Source organism: Lathamus discolor, chromosome 6, assembly GCF_037157495.1.
Source record: "Lathamus discolor isolate bLatDis1 chromosome 6, bLatDis1.hap1, whole genome shotgun sequence".
Taxonomy (NCBI): Eukaryota; Metazoa; Chordata; class Aves; order Psittaciformes; family Psittacidae; genus Lathamus; species Lathamus discolor.
In genome coordinates this window covers 89,022,665-89,042,737 of record NC_088889.1, presented here as the reverse complement: position 1 = coordinate 89,042,737, position 20,073 = coordinate 89,022,665, and the positions used below count along the sequence as shown (strand labels likewise).

Sequence of the window (20,073 nt, the reverse complement as noted above, 5' to 3'; positions counted from 1 at the left end):
AGCGCGCCCAGCCTGGCATTGCTGGGACAGGCTGGAGCTTCGGATCGTCTGGAATGTGGAATGTAAACAGAGCGTGTTACCAGCAACAGCCCGGCTCGGTGCTAGAACCCAAACCTACCGCGCTGTCCCTTGGGAGCAGCAAGCCCCACGCTCCTGCCTGCTCTCAGTGCAGTCCGAGGGCCACTTGTCACTTGTCAAGTTGGATCAGAGCATGACTGTAAATCAGCTGTGGCCCTTCTCACCCCAGCCCCGGTTTTAGCCACTGGAACTCCAGCCTCAGCCTCTGTAGCTTTAGGAAGTGACAGAAACACGCTGTGATGGGAGCTCACTGCGCTCCCAAGGCCCAGCGGGGAAGCGCCGTGTGTTCCTCTTGCTCCGGACAAGCACAGCAGGGAATGACTCCATCGGCTGCTTATTGAGGTGTTTTCATCCCTTAATGCTTTCAAACATCTTAAACCAATGAACGCAAGCATTGAGTGGTTGCTCAGCAGAGGATAACACCCAAGGACTGGCCTGAAATCTCAAGGCAGGACTGAGGAGTGTGAGCAGGGGTGGATCAGCTGGTAGAGGAACCAGTTGTGGTCCCACTCACTCCAAGCTCTATGCCCTCATTGCAGCCAGCCCTATGACCTGGAATAAAGTCCTATTGCTTCAGTTCATGGTTCCCTGTTTATCTGCAGCGGGAGCATCACCTAGGATCTGGCTCCAAGGTGCTTCATGATGGGAGATGGGCTGATGCAGGTAGCATCCAGGTTAGGTGATGAAGACACAAGTGGCCGGCTGCAGTCACAGGGAGCTGTGGCCAACGCCAGCCCTGGGACCACGACTCCTTTGTCCTGAACCTAGCAAGGGTCTTATGGACCCTCCATCATCCTCACCTCTTGGATGGGATTCTCCTTGCATGAGATCCTCCTTCTCATGAGGGAGAGAAGGAGCATTTGCTGGAGGAGAAGGGTAAGCAGTAGGTAAGGAGATGGTAAGCACATCACTGCGCAGATCTGCCAACTTGTGCCTTTTCTCTCACCTTCTCCAAGACGCTGACAGATGCATGGCAGTTACTGACAAGAAATTTGGGGTTAGATCTGTTAGAATACACGTTTTTTTTGGAGGGATGAGGAAAATACTATTTACCTTTATGTAGAAAATGCATATGCAGCAAAAACCATACCCTGGCCATGGACTGGAGAGCAGAGTTGTGTGCCAGGACCTGTCAAACCGGCTCTGTGTCCAAGTGACCCAGCCCATAGCGACAGAGCTGGGGACACCCACTGTGCCCTGGTTCTGCAGCACTTCCTCCTGCTTCCCCCTACCCCGGTGCAGCACGAGGAAGCACTGCAGGGCAGTTAAGCCACACTTTTTATTGTATTGTATTCCATGCATTATGTTCATGTTTTATAGTATGACAGAGGGGAGGGAGGAAGATAAATGTTAGACAGAAAGAAAAGCAGAAAGGTCGTTCGTAACGGGTCCTGAGAAGGAAAGGCACATCGTAACCACTGAATTCAACAGAATGGAGACCTTGGACAAAGGAAGACAACGCTGGGAAGTGGGTGAGGGAAGGGGTGTTTCAAGTTGGGTGGTGTGGAAGCACGTTGGACAGCAACCTGCGCCTCCCCACCCGCCCAGGTCTATAGTTCAAATGGGTCTGGGGAACCTCGATATTCAACCAAACCACTTCCACACTCCTGTTGCCAGAGAGAGTCCAAGATCCCCAACTCCTCCAGACTTAGTGAGCACCAAGGGGCAGCACGGGACTCAAAGCTCCTTCCTGCAGAGGCCAGCTGGAGGGGCAGGGCTGCCCAACACCAAGACCCCGAGCCATCTCCTGCCTGGCAAGGCCGGATCTCAGGAGCACCGTGGACCGCAGCATCGCTGGTGACCTGTGGGTATTGCTATTTATCATCAGAGAGCACAGGGAAGGGAAGACCAGGGCAGAGGATGGGTACAGCAGTGCGTGAAACTGTTGGCACGGACACTGGCACACGTCTCCGTCAGGTCACACACCGGAGGGATTGTAGCACCTTGAAGGGAAGCAGCAGCAAGACCGTGTGCTGGGCCTGATTTAAGGCAGCCACTTGTGATCCAGTGCTGGGAAGCATGAGATTCTTGTCACAGCAGCACAAAGGGCTCCAGAGCCAAGCTGGGATGCTGGGATACTGCAGCAACCACAGCACACCCTCTGCTCTCATGCAGCTGATACAATGGTACTTCTGGAACTGTCACACAGTGGAAGCGTGCACAAAACCAGGGCAGAGGCTTGCAGCACTGGGCTCACGCTATTGCTCCCATGAGGCAGGCAGGCACACATCTCTTCCAAGCGCCCAGCCCTGCTATGATAACAATACAACAGTGTCTTATCTTGGCTTGCAAGAGAGGAGATGGTTCAGCTTCACCTTGAGATCAAGAGCAGGGATGGCTCTGTCATTGCTTGCTGTTACAGAGCCAGCCTTGCTCCTGTAACTGCATGTTGAAGTGTTTTTTGCATACGGAGAAGTGAATATTTAGCAGCCCAGATTTCTTCTTGAGCCCTTTTAACTCATTACCTGCAACCCTTTTCCAGTCCCTCTAAGCCATCCTGAAAGTCACATCCTGGCTGAAATAAGCAGCAAGAGGGCAGAAACGTGAGGCAGTGGCAGGACTGAGTCCAATGCCTTTCCTGAGCAGCAAAAGCTGGAGATGGGTCTGCTTGATGGACACAGGCAAAGGTCTCACAGCCTGTAGCGTGGCAGGGCTGGAGTTTGTGAAGGTTTTGGGCAGAGGGCTGTGTTATATTGGTGATGGGCAGCCCAAAAGCAGAGGCAGGCAGCCTCGAGCCAGAAGGAACAGCTCAGGGCTGAGATCAGGCACAGGGTTTCCGTCTCTGACCAACACAACCAGGGTGTAGGAGCTTTTGCCTTTGCTGCCATGGGCTTGGTGCTGGGCACTGGGACAGGGCTGAGCTGCCTCCTGGCCTGGGCTTCATTCAGTGCGTGGCACAGAGTGTAAACTTTAGTCCCTGCTGAGAGATAAGCTGGGCCTGGATTTGACCTCCAGGTGAAAGGCTCTTTATCTGCTTCTTGTTTCAGGCTGCTGAGGGCTGGTGTCCCCACCACAGCCCAGCCCTGGGATCAAGGGGAGATGCTCTGGGGTGTAACTCAGGCCCCGGAAAGCCTGGGCAAGGCAGCAGAGACAGCAAGCCAGAAGCAGGCAGTGCCATCACAGTGTTACCTCTACATCCAACTGCGGCAATGCTGAGCTGTGCTACAGGGTCATCATCTGTGGAGGTAACAGCACAAGGGTGTTCCTGCTGCTGGCTGAGCACCCTGGGCTTGGAGCTGTGAGGGGGCCAGTGAGCAGGCAGGTAATGCCCTGAGCCAGGGCTTCTTTCCAAAGGCTGTAAGGAGAGGTGATCAGCATCCAAGTGGAGGCAGGTGGCTCCAGCATCGGGGTCCTGGAGATGGGATAGGAGCAAGTCCCAGAGGCCTTACCCCTGTTGCTGTCAGGACACAATGACGGGTCAGGCCTTACGATGTGGGTGCAGAGCTGGAGTTGAGGGAGATGGAGAGGAGCCTTCCTCTTCAGCTGCAGGAAACCACTCTGGTGCCTGCAAAAGCTTGGGGTGTCTCCTTATTGCTTAGGCCAAGGCTGATGCTCTTCTCCTGAGCAGGCTTTGTCCACACCAGCACGGTCAACATCGATAGCAGGGAGCAGAGACAGGAACGATGGCCATGACCCCTGTGGAGATTCCATACTGGGGCTATGTATGAAGGCTGGGCAGGAGCTGGCATCTCCAGTAAGCAGCATCTGCAACTCAGCTGCCTTTCTTCCTCTGCACACTCACATTGCATATGCTCTGCCGCAGCCCCTGTAGATTAAACCCACTCCTTACGTGGCTCCTGTCTCTAGACTTGAAGGTGTCACCATCCCAGTGTCTCCACAATGGTGCAGCAAGGCCCCCGAGGTGCCACCACGGCCCACACGTTCTCATCTGTACTCCACATGGGCTTGGGCAAGGCCCAGGGTCCAACTGCAGGGGATGAACCTGCCACCTCCCTCTGTCCCACAAGGCTTCATCCATAGCATCTCCCCCAGCTGCTGGGAAGAAAGGGGAGCTGGTACCCCACAACCACCCCTACCAGCATCCCTCAGCAAGTTCATAGCTGTCACCAGGCAAAGGGGAGAGGATGAGGTGCAGATTGGCTCATCCCCTGCTCTTGTGATGGATTTTGGTGGAAGAATCATCCTCTTCCATCGCCTGGCTCGGGAAGAGCACCGAGAGGCACCGCATGTGCCTGGAGCCAGCAGCCATGCTCACACGTGGGCAGAGAGGAGGAGGCTGTGCCCACACTCATGCACCACATGGATGCACTTAAAAAAGAGAGGGAATTGTGAGTGTGGGAAGGGGTTTTCCTGAGACGGCAGAGAAGCGAAGGCCGCGTTGAACAGTCAGGGACAGCGCTGGTGTCGGAGCAGTCCTGCCTTAAGGCTGCAAGTGTTCCAGGTACTGCGGCAGGGGGTTCTCCTTGACGTACTTCTGAATGTACCAGCACGTCAGGTGAGCTTTCAGGTCCTCCTCCACCACGAAGTCCAGGGCTGCCTGCAAGCAGGCAGAGAGGACACAAGGTTTACAACCAGCACCCTCAGCCTATGCTCTCCTCCGAAGGCTCACAGGGATCCGGACTCCTGCACCCCACATGCAACTGGGGCAGCAGGAAGTTGCCCTCCTGTATCCCCTGTATGAGGCGGATGGAGGGAGGGGATGGGGGCAGAGCACAGTTATCCTGCCACAGCCTCTATGGTGCCACTGGACCCCCAGTTTAAACAGAGATGTGCAGGGACCCCCTGGGTAACCCTCAAAGCATCCAGCCTGGTGGATGCTGCACTGCAGGTGACCCAGCCACATTTATGAAGGCCACCTTTGTCACACATTTGCCTGGTTTATGGAGCCAGGGAGTCACTGTAACCCCAAAGCATCACCCTGTAGTCCCCACCACCACTGTGCTTGTGGCTCCTCAGCTCTCCCTGCATGGCTGCAGGCCTCAAGGGCCGGAAAGGGGCTTACAGGGACCTTGAAGCTTTGAGATGAGGGATCCAGCCCCTAGGAGAGGGGCTGCATCAAAGTGGGTGTGAGGGCTGTTTGCTGCAAGGAGGAAAAGCAGAGCCTGGCTGAGCAGCTGGACATGCTGGCACCCACCCAGTCCCTCTCACCACCAGAAATAGGAATGCCTGACCACAGATTTCCATCTGCCCCGCCAGCCGCCCCATCTCCCATTGGATCAGAGTCAGTTCCCATGGGGCATGCATTCAATTCCAATGGGATGGGGCTTCAGGCTTTCTCGCCATGGCTTCTGCCCTTTTGGGTGACCAGGGCTGTACCTTGGCGAGGTGCTTGGCTATTCCTCTCCCTCGATAGGCATCAGGGACTTCTGTGTGCTGCAAGTCCACAATCCGCTTCCCCACGTATTCATAGAGCAGCACTGCCTTGTCATGGCAACCTGGGGGGGTGAGAGAGAGAGAGATGAGGCTTGGGATGTCCCTGGGGAGCCCCAGGCTCCTGGTCCACCAGGATGGAGCCCACAGCAGGGGATGAGCAGCTTTGGGACTGATACAACAGCCCTTGTGCCCATGGGAATGGCTGTGGTGCTGTGTGGGACGCTTTGCTTTTGGTACTGCTTGGACAGCCAATTCCCTTCTCTCCACAGCACAGCGTTTGTGTCACGGCATGAAACAGGACAAGACTTCGCAGCCTGGTCCTGCAGCATCCGGACAGACGCATTTTGGGAGAAGTGAATCCCATAAACACACCGGAAAGCTCCCCCAGGCAGGCAAGGGGGTTTGTACACGCACATTTACATGCACACACACACAGAGGCTTCCTGTTGCAACACCCTGACCTTTCTCACAGCAGCTCAGTTACAGGAAAAAAGACATTTCAGCACATGTGTAAACCAGAGGGGATCTAACGAACACCCTCTGGCTTCATCTGCAGAGCCTGAGCTTTGCCTTCAATGTAAAAGCAAACACTTGAGGTCTAGAGGGCAGCTGCATTTAAAAGCCAGTTTCAGAAAGGCAAGTTTCCAGTCTAAGACACAAGCTCAGTTATAAGCATGTAAACCTTTCCTTTCCCTCCAATAACCACTGGAGGATGAAGGGCACAAGTTTCCCCTGCATTTACTCACTATATGCTTTCACCGAGCTCAATACTCTGCATTTCAACTGCATTTCAGCTGACAGCTCCACCCCATCCCTGTATTTGTGAGGCACCAGGAATGAGCCCATTTGAATTGTGTTTCGAGAGAAGCAGCTCAGGTTTTTTGTTCCTGCTCCTTTTAGGCAGCGATTCAATCCCCCTACATTGGATGGAAACCTTTGCATTTCCAGCCCGAGTTTATTCCTGCTGCTTTCCACCCGCTCTTCCTTGTGCCAACATTGTTCTGGGGTGGACATAAATAATTCCCCTCCCTGCTATTCCCCTGGGTATTTCCAGGCACCAGTCCTGCCCCTCTCAGCCTCTGCATCACCATAAAGCCAAGCCCCTTTAGTCTCCCTATAGGTGACAGGTGCCCCACTCTGTCTTAGGACAGAGGGTTTGGGGTAAAGCACTGGGATGGGCAGAGATAACAGAGTGGGGAAGGGGCTGAAGGGGTGCTTGCCTTTTCCCTGTTACTAAGCCCAACGCAGATGAGATCCTATAGCCCTATTTTACAGCGGCAAATCTTTGTGGGGAGCAAAGGGAGAACCAAACGCTTCTCCGTATGGATCCAGAGCACCCAAGAAGAGCCAAGGGAGCAACTGCAAGCCCAGCTCTTCCCCAGCAGCACAGACCGGTCTCACTGGAGGGACAGCCCCAGGTCGGGGCACAGGCAAAGCCTCCTGTCAGAAGTGCCGTGCTGAGTGGCAGCTCCCTCAGAGGCACCTCTCAGAGGTGGTTTTGGCAGAGCCGGCAGCACTGAAGGCTGTAAAATGCTCTGACAAGGGCGGCTTTCACATGCTCCAGCCCTTCCACTCTGCTCTGCTCCGGGGGCAGAAGTTTCCATAGGCTCTGCCTGAAGCTTTGGTAAGTTTGGAACTGAATTCTCCTTGTGATGAGAGAGCAAAAAGCATCTTCTTTTTCATACACTTCTTTATATATGATCTGTTTAGAATGATCACACACACAAATGCATTCAAAGCAGAAGATGATGCAGTGCTCGGAGGACCCTGGATTTGCCCTGGACAGACCTTCCCTCATATCTGCTGGATCACAGGAGCATCACAAAGCCCCAGCCAGCAGGATACCCGCAGTGTACAGGTGAACACACACAGAGCCCAAAGGATTTTACAACTGGCTCTACAGAGCAAACCAGCACTGCCAATGCTGTGGGAAACTGGTCCCAGTGCAGAACATCCCAGTTCCATACACAAACACATCTGGATGTGCTCACCTTGGTGATGGGACCCTGAGCCACACAGCACATGAAATCAGGGATGCTTGGGACATAGGGTTTGGTGAGGAGCCTGCAGGTGACACCGACAGCTTGGGAGGAGATTGCTGCTGGCTCTGCAGTCTCCCAGTCCCTCACCTCCAGCTCCCTGCTGTGGGTGATGCAGAACCACAACTGCAAGAGGCGCTGCTGGGGAGGACAGCCAGAGGTGAGTGGTTATGCTCAAAGGTCACCGCAAACACCCCCTGCAAGCCCTCTGGGCAGGAACAAACCTGAATGCTGGGCACAGCTGGATACACGGATCTGGAGGTGGTAAAAAGCCCTGATAACAAAGGAGAAACAAGCCAGGATCCAAAAGGAGATGGAGATCCCGCTTCCTCTGCTGAGCAAGGCTGAAGGTGGCCAATGGCTCACAAAGGGGGAGAAGGACCGGCCAACGGAGAGCCCATTTCCTTCAAGAGCAGATGCCCTGCACATGTTCTCTGCACCATCCCCACTGGGACTCAGAGCCTCTGGGAGAAGCAGGATGAAGCAGGCTGCAGCCCAAATCTGGGCTGTTCTAGCTCTCCATGAGCCCGGCATAACCCTTGTTTATGTGAAGAAGGGTTCACATAACCCTTCTTCTTATGGAAGAAGCCAGCCTTGCTGCTATGTGGTACCCTGGACATGGGGAATATTCCCAGCAAAGCTGGGGGAGCTGGAAGCAGGAGCAGCCCAACCCCAGCTTATTGCTATCCCAAAGAGGGGGCACACAGAAACCACACCAAAACACGGCATAACTGAGATGCCACAAGCCAGCCTCCCACCTGCCTGCCTTATCCCATGGACCTCGGAGCAGGGATTTTATCAGCCTGGGCAGATAGAGCCTGGCAAAACAGACTCAGGTCTTAACCCTTGAGCCTCATCGCGCTGTGTGAGATATCGGACTCGCAGACGCTCCCCTGCGCAGCGCCTCAGCTTCAAGCCACCCTGAGCAAGGAAGTCTGAGTCAATGCAAATCAGCACAGCAACAAAGATGGAAGCGGCAGCAGGGCTGGTCCCCAGCCTGCCCTCCTTCAATCACAGGGTGCATGGGGAGGGGGAAGCTTTCTTTAAGGAGGGCAAGGGACAACCTGCTCTCCATTGGGATCAACGCCCAAGTAGGGCGGATGGCTTTGGGCAGCACTGACAGACGCCGGCCCTCAGGCTGGGTGGCTCATGAGCCTCAGGGGAATAAGCAGGGGGCCCAGCCTCAGCCCCAAGCTGAGGAGGGGACAAGGCATCATCCAGAAAGACGCAGACATCCTGCTCCAGCACCTCCTTCACTGACCCTCTCCCATTGTCTTCTCCCTGTCCCTCTATGTTGGCCCCAGCCCCAAATACACCATTGCGAGCCCAGCGAGCTCAGGGTTGAGCAGTTGCCAGCCTTTGGAGGCAGCCCCTGAGCTCCAGCCTCCCTAAAGCACTGCTGCAAAGCCATTCCTGTGCAGCAATGGGGAGAAGGGAACAGACACCAGCCCCGTTTCCCACTCTCAGACCTAAGAAAACCCATAGGCAGGCAGCAGCTCAGCTCCCCCGGCTGCGGAGCCCAAAGGTGGATGCTGAAAGCTGCACGTGAGGCGATCCAAGAGGACAAGATGTCCCAGGGAGCTCACGCATCCCAGGCTGGAGCTTGCTGCATGCTGCCGGCTGGCCTTGATCCCCAGGGAGGCAGTGGCACGTTACTAGGGAGAGAAAACACAACAGAGTACAACAGACTGAGCCGAGTGGAGATGGTGCAGCCCGTGGAGGGGCCTCACTCGCAGGAGCAGCAATGGGGGGGGATCCTGGTTTGAAGCAGTTTCCTGTTTAGGAGCTTTCTTGAGATGACTGCAGCACAGGAGTGGGGATGGCACAGAAAGAGAGTGGGTTGGAAGGGACCTTAAAGCTCATCCAGCTCCAACCCCTGCCACGGGCAGGGACCCCTTCCACTAGAGCAGGTTGCTCCAAGCCCCTGTGTCCAACCTGGCCTTGAGCACTGCCAGGGATGGGGCAGCCACAGCTTCTCTGGACACCCTGTGCCAGCGCCTCAGCACCCTCACAGGGAAGAGCTTCTGCCTAAGAGCTCATCTCAGTCTCCCCTCGGGCAGGTTAAAGCCATTCCCCTTGGCCTGTCCCCGCAGGCCCTTGTCCAAAGCCCCTCTCCAGGTTTCCTGTAGGCCCCCTTTAGGGGGTGCCTGTCTTGATGCAGTGACCGGATCCCTCCATCCCCAGTGCAAACTCAGCAGCTGCTCCCTCCTGGAGGGCATCTGCCCCAGGGGTGAGGAAAGCACCAAGGCACGACCTGCTCCAGTTTTCCTTATAAATACAAGCCTGGACTCTCAACAATGAGCTCCGAAGACTCAGCTCTGCAGTGGGCAAAGAAGGAGCTTCCAGCCACTGGATCCTGCCCAAACCCGGCTGGGGAGGAGCAGGAGGTTTGGGAAGTGTGGCTTGCTGCACCCACGTGTTGGATGAGTGGGAGTGTGGGTGTGCAAGGAGCCTACGCATCCCTTTGGATCTGGAGCTGCTTGGTGCATGCGGTGAGCCCATCTCCCCACCGGAGAGCCTGATGTGCTTGATGGGTCCTTTGATGCAAGGTCCCCTGCCTCAAGGCAGCTGTGCCAGCAGCTGGAATGACCGACTACTTCAGGGTGAGGTCTCTTTGGGTTTCTTGTTTTGACCAGAAATGTTATCTTGGATCTGAAAAAACCCCAACTATTCCTGACTAAACCAGCCTGTCCGATTCCCATGGAAGTTCTCAGCTTTGTCAAACTGATGTTTTCCAACACAGTCGGTACACGGGGAGGTTTCTGGCTCGCTCGTGCTGTTAGTCACATCTCTAGCGATTACAAATCCAGTTGGGCTTCTTCCTACCCTCCCCTCAGAGGGATAACCAAGCTCGGTGAGGTCTGGTTGTAATCAGCTTTACTTCCAGCTTCCCAGTGCATTTGGGATGCAAGGAGAGAGGGGATGTGTTAAAGTGAAGCAGCTGCTTCTAGCAGAGCTTTAGGAGCCATGTGCAGCAGTGAGGTGAGAAAGGGAAGCAAGAGCAGAGAAGGGAAAGCCAGGGCAACCCAGAAAATACCAAATGCAATTCATCTTTCATGTGTCCGAGGAGGAAGTTGACACATGAGGTTGCCCTCACATGAGGTTACCCGGGGATGCAGAGGCAAACACAGGATGGTGCTGAACACCAGCACTTTCACAACCACTTCACAGCTTTCACAGTGTCTCAGGCCTACTGTACAGGGATTTCCATTAGAAGATCACCACGGAAAATGGTGATATTCTAATATATACTATATCATATATACTAATATATAGTATATTATATATACTACATTGTATATACTAATACTATATTGTGTATACTAATATATATTATATATTATGTGTTATATATACTAACACTATATACTATGATATATACTATACATTATGTACCATAATGCATACTATACACTATCCAACATCACAGTACCATAAGCCACCAACCCATCAGACCAGAGATCAGCAAAGCCTGGCTCCTTCCTCCATGAGCCTCATACACCAGATCATCACCCACACTCAGCATCCACCTAAGATTAGGACCAAGACAGCAGATACAAGCTGATCCTGGAGCCCACAGCGAACTACGAGTTCACGCCATGGGCTGCTGTTCATCCCTGCCATGGTCCCTTTCAGAGGGACACGCAGGTCACCTCGACACTAAAACCTGACCCGTTTCTTGTCATTCCCTTGAGTGCAGCATGGAAAACCAGCTGGAACATTCAGCACCGCTGATGCTCATCGTGCCAGCAGCGATGAAGAGAGCAGCACAGGAAATAAACACCCTGCCAGGCACTCCCACAGAGATTGTTATCGCCTGAGCACCTTCCAGGGCTTGGCTGTCATCAGCACATGCCTAACAAGGAGGAGGGACGGCTCACCCGCTCGGCGTGGACGTCAGTCAGCCCGGTAGCAGGAATACCGTCACGCCAGGACGCGGCTCAGCTTCCTTGTGTGGCCGGCACTGAACTCCCAGAGAAACAACCCTGATCTTGCGGATACACAGACAACACTGAGGCTTCCCAAGCCGTGGTCATCCCCTTCAGGAGCTGTTTGTGCCGATTCCCACATGACCCCCACTGTGGATCCTACAGTTGATTCCCTCTCAAAGTTCCCCTTCCCCAGGCCCAATTCATCCCCACTCAGCCCACAGTGTGGCCAGCTGAGGTTTTCTACGGCAAACCACGATAAAGAGATCACATTTCCCTAAGGAAACGCTCTCTTTGTGCGCACACAAACTTCACTGAGGGTGACAACGCTGTGTCACAGCTGGAATGGCAACAGGGGACCTTGTTTGATCTCCTTCTGTTCGAAACAAGCAGTTGGAGCAGTTGTTTTCCCCGCACCCATCACACACGTCTCCTCCTTCCTCGCTCCTCCACTGCTGAGCATCCAGCCTGCACTTTGTAATTAGTGGTTGAAATGAAAATGGGATTGGGGGGGGGGAGGAAGAGCCTAAAATAAACCCCAGCCTATTCCTGTTGTTTCATTGGGAATGTTCCTACAGTCGGTGTCCTTCTGAACTACCCAGCTATTTTTTAGGAGACAACTACCCTGCAATTTCTGCAGGGCAGCGAGGCAGCCTGTTTTATCCAGAGTAGCTCTCAGCGCGACAGATGGGCAGGGAAAAGAGGTTGGGATCATGGAATATTTGGGATTAACCATTAAGAGGACGGCTAAAAAAGAATCAGTGTGCCATAGAGAAACTGAAGTGGTACCTACTGCTTTTGCTCAGTCCACCCTACACATGGCAGAGCTGTTGAGGGGGTCACCCCATCATTAGGGGTCCCCAGCCCTAGTCCTACAGATGCTTGTGGCTATGGTGCTGTGGGTCCTGCCGAGCCTACAGTGCTGGGTCCCCTTAAGCCCCCAAAGGGCTTCCCCGTACAGGGATCCCATCGAGCAGCTCACACACACACCGAGGCACATCCCCAACACCAGCCAAAGCCCCTTGCTCCTGGTGGGGGCAAGCTGGAGCCCCCAAAACCGACCCGTGCCAGCGTGGGGCTCCTCACACCAACCAAGAGACCCCCAGATCCCACTGGCTGAGCCTTTAGGGAAGGATGCGGGGAAGCATCAGGAACCGGGGGCACGGAGGAGCATCGTGGGGGGACACAGAGGGACGGACAGCGGGTGGCAGGGTCGAGGGCTCGGGGGACAGAGAAAAGGGGGAACCAAGAGGGGGAACAATGGGGGAACAAGGGGGGGGGATTGGGACCCCCAGGGGGTATAGCCCGGCTCGGAGCGGGGTCGATAACCCACCAGCGAGCCCCGCGGCCCCGCTCCTTACCGTTGAGCCGCACGGTGAACTGCCGCCGCTTCCGATCGTGCTCCACCTGGATGGGGCAGCCCTGCTCCAAGAGGCCGAGCGGCGCCGAGTGCGCCATGGCCCGGCCGGGTTGCGCTGGGTTGGGTTAGGTCGGGCCGGGCTGTGTTAAGGCCGTACGGGGCACAGGAGCACCGAGTGCCGGTACCGGTAACGCAGACACCGCAGCAGGGTCAGGCCAGGCCGGGCCGCCCGGGCCGCCGAGGGGCTGGCACCGGTGCGCGGCCGCAGGAAACCAGCTGTGCGCCACGTGCCCGCGGCCCAGCCAATGGCCGCGCCGCCGTTTTGTTTTGGTACAGCCGTCCGGCTCTTAAAGGGACAGCGCACCCCGAACGACGGCACCCGCGGGGCACGGCGGTGGGCACCGGAGGAGGGGGGGGGATAGGCACGGGCGCATTGGGCCCCATTGCGGCCCCGCTGCACTGCACTGGGTGCTCTGTGCTGGCTTGTTGGTGCTGTACTGTGGCCCAGCACCAGGTATTGCCTCACTGTGCCATCTGCCATGGGAGCCCTGTCCTTGTGCTGGGTTCTCTGCTCCAGTGTAGTGGTGCTGTGCTGCTGCTTGGACTAGGTACTGGTCTGTCCCAGTGTATCGGTGCTGTGCTGGTCTGGACTGGTGCACTGTTCCTGCCCCAGTGTACTGGTGCTGTGCTGTTCTGGATTGGTGCTCCGGTCCTGTCCCAATGTATCAGTGCTGTACTGTTCTGGATTGGTGCTCCGGTCCTGCCCCAGTGTATTGGTGCTGTGCTGTTCTGGATTGGTGCTCCGGTCCTGCCCCAGTGTATTGGTGCTGTGCTGTTCTGGATCGGTGCACTGGTCCTGTCCCAGTGTATCGGTGCTGTGCTATTCCAGATTGGTGCTCCGGTCCTGTCCCAGTGTATTGGTGCTGTGCTGTTGTGGATTGGTGCTCCGGTCCTGTCCCAGTGTATTGGTGCTGTGCTGTTCTGGATTGGTGCTCCGGTCCTGCCCCAGTGTATCGGTGCTGTGCTGTTCTGGATTGGTGCTCCGGTCCTGCCCGTGTGCTGGTGATGCACTGTTGCTGCCCTGCTCTGCTGGTATTGAACCAGCACACAGGACTGGTGCTGCGCCGGTGCCATGATGACTGCTTGCAGGGCAGTTGCACTGAGTGCACCCACAAAACCAGAAGCACCGGAGCATCTTCAGGGGGGATTTAGGTTGGATCTAAGGCAGTTCTTCCCTGTGAGGGTGCTGAGGTGCTGGCACAGCGTGCCCAGAGAAGCTGTGGCTGCCCCATCCCTGGCAGTGCTCAAGGCCAGGTTGGACACAGGGGCTTGGAGCAAGCTGCTCCAGTGGAAGGGGTCCCTGCCCGTGGCACGGGTTGGAACTGGATGAGCTTTAAGGTCCCTTCCACCCAAACCATTCTGTGCACCCACTCATCACACCATGTACCTCAGGATCTGCTTGATAACCCCGGAATACCCAAGATGTGCAAACTGGGAGAGGAAATAGAGGTGTTTGTCTCCATACCCATGGACCTGTAGCACCGACACCTCCATGGATGTGAACTGAAAGCTCCAGAGGTGGGAGCTGAGCCTGGCCAAGGTGTCTGCCCACCGCCTGCCTGTACAACAGGAAAAGCAGCAACACCTGGAATGAATCTGGAACCAGTAATAGTCCACCAGCAGCTACTCTGCACCTAAATACCACCCCGTGTAGCTTGGCCTTTATTTACTCATCCCTTTGGCTCCTGCTCCCCGAGTTGGAGCCCATCAGCTGATTAATTCATCAGGGCACTCCATTTGTGCTGCTCCATCAGTGGGTGCTGAGTGTGGGTGCTGTTCCTGTTCGGGTCACGCTCTCCTGCTTCCATCGAGCACCTACAGAAATGGGTGTCTGGAGAGAGGCTTCCTCATCTTCCTCCTCTATGAAAGGCTGGAAAACAGCAGCAGTGAGGTGCCATCCCTGGCTGCCATCGCTCTGCCTGTGTTCCCAGGCCATATGGTGGTGCAGGAAGATAAAAATGGGAAAACACCCGGGGCAGGGAATGCAGCGGGAGGCAAACAAGGCTGCAAACAGGCAGGCCAAGCACAGCTTTGATTTTGCAGGGGGGAGCTTGGGGCAGGCAGAGGGGCCGAATCCTGCATCCTGATGCCCTCCAGTGCACAGGGATGCTCAAGACAAACTCACTTCACTGGGAAGGCTGAGGAGAGGGGAAAGGAGAAGCAGGTTTTGCACAGACAAAGGCGAGGGGCTCCTGGCTGGTTCTCAGTGATGTGCTGGGGACACCTTCTTTGTATGCATTTGGATGCAGTTTGGATCCCTTCTTTGGATGCATTTCCACATGCACCTTTCCCTGTGATTTCCACATTGCACTGCTTTTGCCTGTGGTGATCCCCTCTGCCTCAAGCCAGCAGTTACAGCATCTTTCAGATGCACCTCTCCAGCGCTGTCTATAGGGTCCATGCTGACAGGCACTGGAGGTTGCGGAAGAGGAGAGGTGCTCCCCATGCCCTACTACGGACGAGGAGGTGACCCTATGCTGCCTCTGGCCCCTTCCTCGCAGCCTGTGGGGGTCCATGTCCTCCATCGCCACCCTTCCCACCCTGCTGGACTTCGATGCTGAGCATACCCCATTCTCCATCTGGGCTCCTGCAGCCCTGGGAGGCCTCAGAATAGATGACAAAGCCCCACTTGTGAAGTGCCTGGTGATTCAAGGTGGCTCAATAAACACCAGGTGAGTGTTTCATCCACCCTATAATTGCAGCCGGGGCCAGCAGCGATCTCCAGCCGTGCCTGGGGGTGCAGGCGAAGGGATGCTGTAGTATGCAATGGAGACAGCAGGGTCATGTCCTGCACTCCCAGGTGCCACCAGCATCTGTGTCCAAGCCGGTCCCACCACTCCTTGCAGGTCAAAGATGCCAACTACGCTCTGCGCTCTCTTAATCTCCCACCCTAACACTGCCAAACCCCATTTGGATCAGCTGGGTTGGAGCTCAACCCTCATTGTTGGCTCAGATTTACACAGCTAAATACCAGCAAGGCCCAGTCTGCTCCCATCTCCTGCTGGCCCAGCCCGGGCAGCAACGTCTGCAGCTCTTGCATCAGAGGTAATTACCCTGTGGTTGAACTGGAGCGGGGTTTTTGAGAAAGACTCCTCACCTGTGTTGAAAGGGGGTGAATCTGCTCTGCCTCCGAAAGGTAATTGCTCTCCCTATTAAACCCTGTCATTTACTTCCCATTTGACCTTTTCTAGGTTCAGTTTGAAGCTGACAGAGCTTGTTGGATGACAGGTCCATTTGAGGCACCTACATCCACAGAGGCACAGATCCCATTTCACCCAGCTCCTGCCATGATTCCCTTGTGTTCTCTGGTTTTGAGGCAGCTTTTCCAGCGCTGGAACTGATCCAGAACACTGCAAAACATGAAGCTGGGAATGGCTGTGACAGACCTGCTGTGATTTCCCCAGGGCTGTCTGCAGTTCCCACCCCTCCTTTGTGTCTGTACGGAGCACGCTTGGAATTCCAGCTAGAAAATGGCACTTGTAATCTCATTTTTCCTTGCTCGGCTGCACCGCTCATGTTCTGTCCACCAGCTCGGGTGTTTGGGGAGCATCCTGTGCCACGGCACACTGCTGGGCTGACTCGTAGAGGAATAAAACCCCATCCGTTTGTCACCCAGACCCATGGAAGATGTGATGAGCTTGGCCAGTCCCAGCTGCACAGCATCACCCCCATCGCGCTCTGTATCCCTGTGCCAACACAGGGGTCCCTTGGGCCGTGCTGCCGGTAGGGCAGACCCCCCAACTCTGCCTCTTCCCTGCGGGGTCTGGGGGAACAGAGCAGCACCACTCTCCCGCCCGCCCGACTCACTTCACCCTCACAACCACCTCTGAGAACCACAAAGCTCTTCCCGCGGAGGCCGGGTAACCACGCCTCCTTCCCCCCCGCGGACCAATCCCGATGCTCGGGGGCGGAGCCAACCGGCCGTCGCGTCGCCCCGCCCCGGCGCTGTTCTCCGGCGGCCGCCGTGCTGGGCCGCACTCGCCGGGTGCGCGCTGGGCCGGGGGGCCGCGGCGCCGTCGCCATGTCGCTGCCTCGAGGTAGGAACCGGGGCCGGCGGTGCCTGCTCCGCGGGGCTCTGGGACGAGTGTTCCGCGGGGGGAGCGGGGTTACAGCGGTCTTGAACCGGGTCTGGCGTAACCTGCGGGGACGCTGTTGCCCAACCCGACGGCAGCGGCTTCCTCTATGGGGACACTGCGCGCATCCCTCTGCCTGCGGGGGATGCCTCTGCGGCGGGGGCAGAGGTGTAGGGCCCGGGTGTGTTGCGTGCTGCGGGCGGGGAACGAGGCGGGTTGAAGCCGCTATGGGGGACGCGAGTTTCATCCACGGCTGCCGGAGCCTTTCCCGTTCCGAGAGCCCGCGAGTGCCGTCGGTGTCATGGGAGGATGAGCAGAGCCTTCGTCGCCGCCTGGTGAAGCGGGAAGGATGGGGTGAGGATCCCGGTCCTTGTGCCCCGGAGCATCGTTTCGGGGGCAGGGCCGCAAGCGCTCCCCGCTGCCCTCATGTGCTGGGGATGCCGTGATGGAGTTCCCCATCGCGGCCGGAGAACGTGACCGTGTGTCACGGGTGTTATTTATAGAGCATCGCCGTGACTAAGGTGGCCCGGTGCCTGTCCCAAGGTGAGCACCGGCCGGGATGACACTGCCGGTGTACCGGCATTGAGGAAGATGGGGAAAGAAAGGGCTTTGTTTTGGTGCCTTAGTGCTGCGTGGAGCCGTTTTGCATCAGCGTTGGGAGCGCGGACCGGACGGAGGAGGGAGCACACGGAGTGCAGTTGCTGCTTTGTTATCCTCGGGATAGAATTAGAGCGTTTTTCCCTGTTCTGGAGTGATACACTGGAAACTTGAAGTCAGGCGCCATGTGAGCAGACGAACGCACCTCGGCGTGACTTTTTCTCCCCCCCCCCCCCCGCCCCTTGCTGTTTTAAATGATCCGTGTGTTAACCGGAGGGAATGTGGACCCGAGTTTCCTGTTCGCTGTGTAAGCAGGGTGTGAATCAGCAGCGATTTATCGTGCTGCTGAGCGGAGCTGCTGACTCACGGGTCCGGAGCACATGCCTCCAGCCCGCCTTGGACGGCACCGACCGTGCTTCTTTAAAAGGCTCTCACCGGGATACCCCATCCCAGACCTCTCGCTCCGCTCGTAGGTACAGCGAGCTCCCAGTGCCCGCCCGGTGGATGTGTGGATGGAGGGAAGAGGTGAGCTTGGCTGAGGGATTCATGCCCTATAGGAGATGAGGGTGGAGATGGATCCAGGGGGATTTTGGACAACCGTGCTGGCTGATGGCAAAAGGCGATGCTTGCGGAGCACCCTTGGTGCTTTCCTTGGAGGAAGTTTGGAACCTTTCTGTGTCTGCGGGTTTCTGGTTGCACGGGGCTGTTGGTTGTGGTGAACTGGTTCATTCATACAATTACTCCTAATATCCTGCGCTGGAGGTGTGCTGAGTGTGCCTGGTTTCTGCTGGAGCTGGTCCTCATCTGACCTGAGCTCCTTTGCCTTCGCTGGAGCAGCATTCGCAGTGGGGATTGATCCTGAGTGTGTGTAACGCATCTGCCTCTTCAAACCCCTCTTGCTTCGGCGCTCCAGGTGGATTTGCCGCTGCTGCATAGGGATGCTCGCAGGTTTGAGTGCGTGTACCCACCTCTGGGACTTAGGATGCTGCTGGCAGCACTCACAGCAGCTCCTTCTGCCTTTGGGCAGTGTGAATTTAAGCTGAATTTCCCTAATTTTCCTTAGGGAAATCCAGCGAGCGGCCTCGCGTTTCCTTGGCTGATTGCTTTCCCTTCTCCCGCTTGAATGGATCAGGATTGTAAGTGGAGGCCGCTGCGTGGTAGCTCTTGGGTTGGCTGTTTCCATGCTAGATGCATACCAAGACTCGCTTGTCGTCATTCTGGCTTAGTCACGGGGCTGTCTCCTGCCTCGGGAGTTCTTTGGGATGCGCGTGGCTGGCCCTGACACGCGCGATAGGAATGGTGCTGGGCGAGAGCTTTGCTCTGTGCTAAACATAGTTTGTGAGATAAACACCTTCTGGGGATTATAGGAAGCTTAGGAAAGATTTCAGCTTTCTTCCTCTTTCCCTTGCTTGTATCCGCCTGATCCACATTGTCTGACAGGATCAGGTAGTGGGAAAGCGCTTGGTTTCTGTGTTATCTTGCACCGCTGGGTCTGATGCATACCAAGATATGCAAAAGCTCCTCCTTGTCTCGGGTCACCGAAGCTCCCTTGGGCTGTGCTCCGTGGAATGGGTGGTGCTGAGGGAAGGAATTGTGTGCAGAGCTCTGGAGCTGCCTCTGTGTCCTCCTCGCAGAGCTTTGCGAGGGACACAGCCTCTGGTTGTAGATTGCGACAGTGGCTGGTCCTGGGCATGATTTTCCAGTGCAGTATGTACCTTTTGCTGGTGAAATGGATGCTGGAAAGGGAGGCTTTGTTGTGTCTGAGAGGTTAAAGCAGAAGGGGATGAAGCCTTGGGAAGTTCACAGCCTTTGGGCGTGTGGAGAATCGTGGTGGAGGGTGGTGGACTCCAATCCACGCTGCTGCCTTTCTCCAGGGGCTTGAGGCATGTTTTCTGCCTGTGCGCCCATCACCGTGGCTGTTGGCTGTGGCTCCTGATGGCTGGGAAGCTGTTCTGGAGGGAGAGGCAGGAACATGCTCCCAAATCCAGGGATTTTGCTGGGGAAAGTGGCTGCAGGAGGGGGAGGATGCATGGATGGGGTCTGGAGGGAGAAAGCTGCTTGGCCTCTCCTGGGCTCCCCCAGTGCTGATACCTGAGTGATTCAAAAGCAAGTCCTCTTCAGGGAAGAGATCCTGTGGGAAGATGAGTGCTGCTGGGGGCAGGAGGCAGGATCCGGTTGGATTCTGTGTTTCCAGGGAGGCAGCTCTCCTTTGACACTGAGGTTTGGAAAGATCAATGGCGAGAAATGCTGGAGCCTGGGGATGCGCTGGTGCTTGTTCTGGTGGCGCATCTATTCTGGGTAGGTACATAAGTGGTGGGGACGCATCTCTCCTGTACCCTGGCAGTGCCCTCCGTCAGAACACACCGTTACACCGTTCAGGGTGTGAATCCCGCTGTCTCGTGTGCCATTCACACCTTTCCTGCCGCCATCCCTCCAAAAAGAGTCAGTTCTGCTGAAAATCCCCATGGAGACATGACCTGCAGAGGCAGGGCTTTGGCATCAGGCTCCTGTCACCAGTGTGATGTGCTTTGGGTGTTTGTGGGCAGGGTAGGAGCCAGGTTTTCATTCTAGTTGAAGCATCACAGAGCTTGTATCCAACTTAT

At 56.0% G+C, this 20,073-nt stretch overlaps 2 protein-coding genes across 3 annotated transcripts in view; one reads left to right on the top strand and one right to left on the bottom strand.

Moving 5' to 3' along the window:
- Positions 1–1,343: 1,343 nt before the first annotated feature.
- NATD1 (N-acetyltransferase domain containing 1) lies at positions 1,344–13,044 on the bottom strand. The gene is made up of 3 exons (XM_065684611.1): positions 12,742–13,044; positions 5,356–5,474; positions 1,344–4,576 (listed from the first exon to the last, which is right to left on the bottom strand). Exons 1-3 carry the CDS (start codon positions 12,836–12,838, stop codon positions 4,460–4,462), a joined length of 333 nt encoding a protein of 110 aa, XP_065540683.1. The 5' UTR covers positions 12,839–13,044; the 3' UTR covers positions 1,344–4,459.
- Positions 13,045–16,647: 3,603 nt separating this feature from the next.
- Positions 16,648–20,073, top strand: part of MAP2K3 (mitogen-activated protein kinase kinase 3) — a 32,198-nt gene continuing 28,772 nt past the window's right edge. Inside the window, exon 1 of one of the 2 annotated variants that reach the window (XM_065684608.1) lies at positions 16,648–16,837. In XM_065684608.1, coding sequence (XP_065540680.1) covers positions 16,822–16,837 — 16 coding nt within the window. In that variant the 5' untranslated portion in view covers positions 16,648–16,821. Of the gene's footprint in view, positions 16,838–17,857; positions 17,996–20,073 lie in introns of those variants that run through there. The other variant, XM_065684610.1, reaches the window with a different exon arrangement.

What these genes read in the sequence shown, in the direction of transcription:
- NATD1 (XM_065684611.1), bottom strand. Translation starts at nt 12,838, where the DNA reads ATGGCGCACTCGGCGCCGCTCGGCCTCTTGGAGCAGGGCTGCCCCATC. An exon ending in GTTCACCGTGCGGCTCAACG is followed by an intron (nt 5,475 to 12,741) that starts GTAAGGAGCGGG and finishes TCACCCCCCCAG; the next exon opens with GTTGCCATGACAAGGCAGTG. An exon ending in TAGCCAAGCACCTCGCCAAG is followed by an intron (nt 4,577 to 5,355) that starts GTACAGCCCTGG and finishes GCCTGCTTGCAG; the next exon opens with GCAGCCCTGGACTTCGTGGT.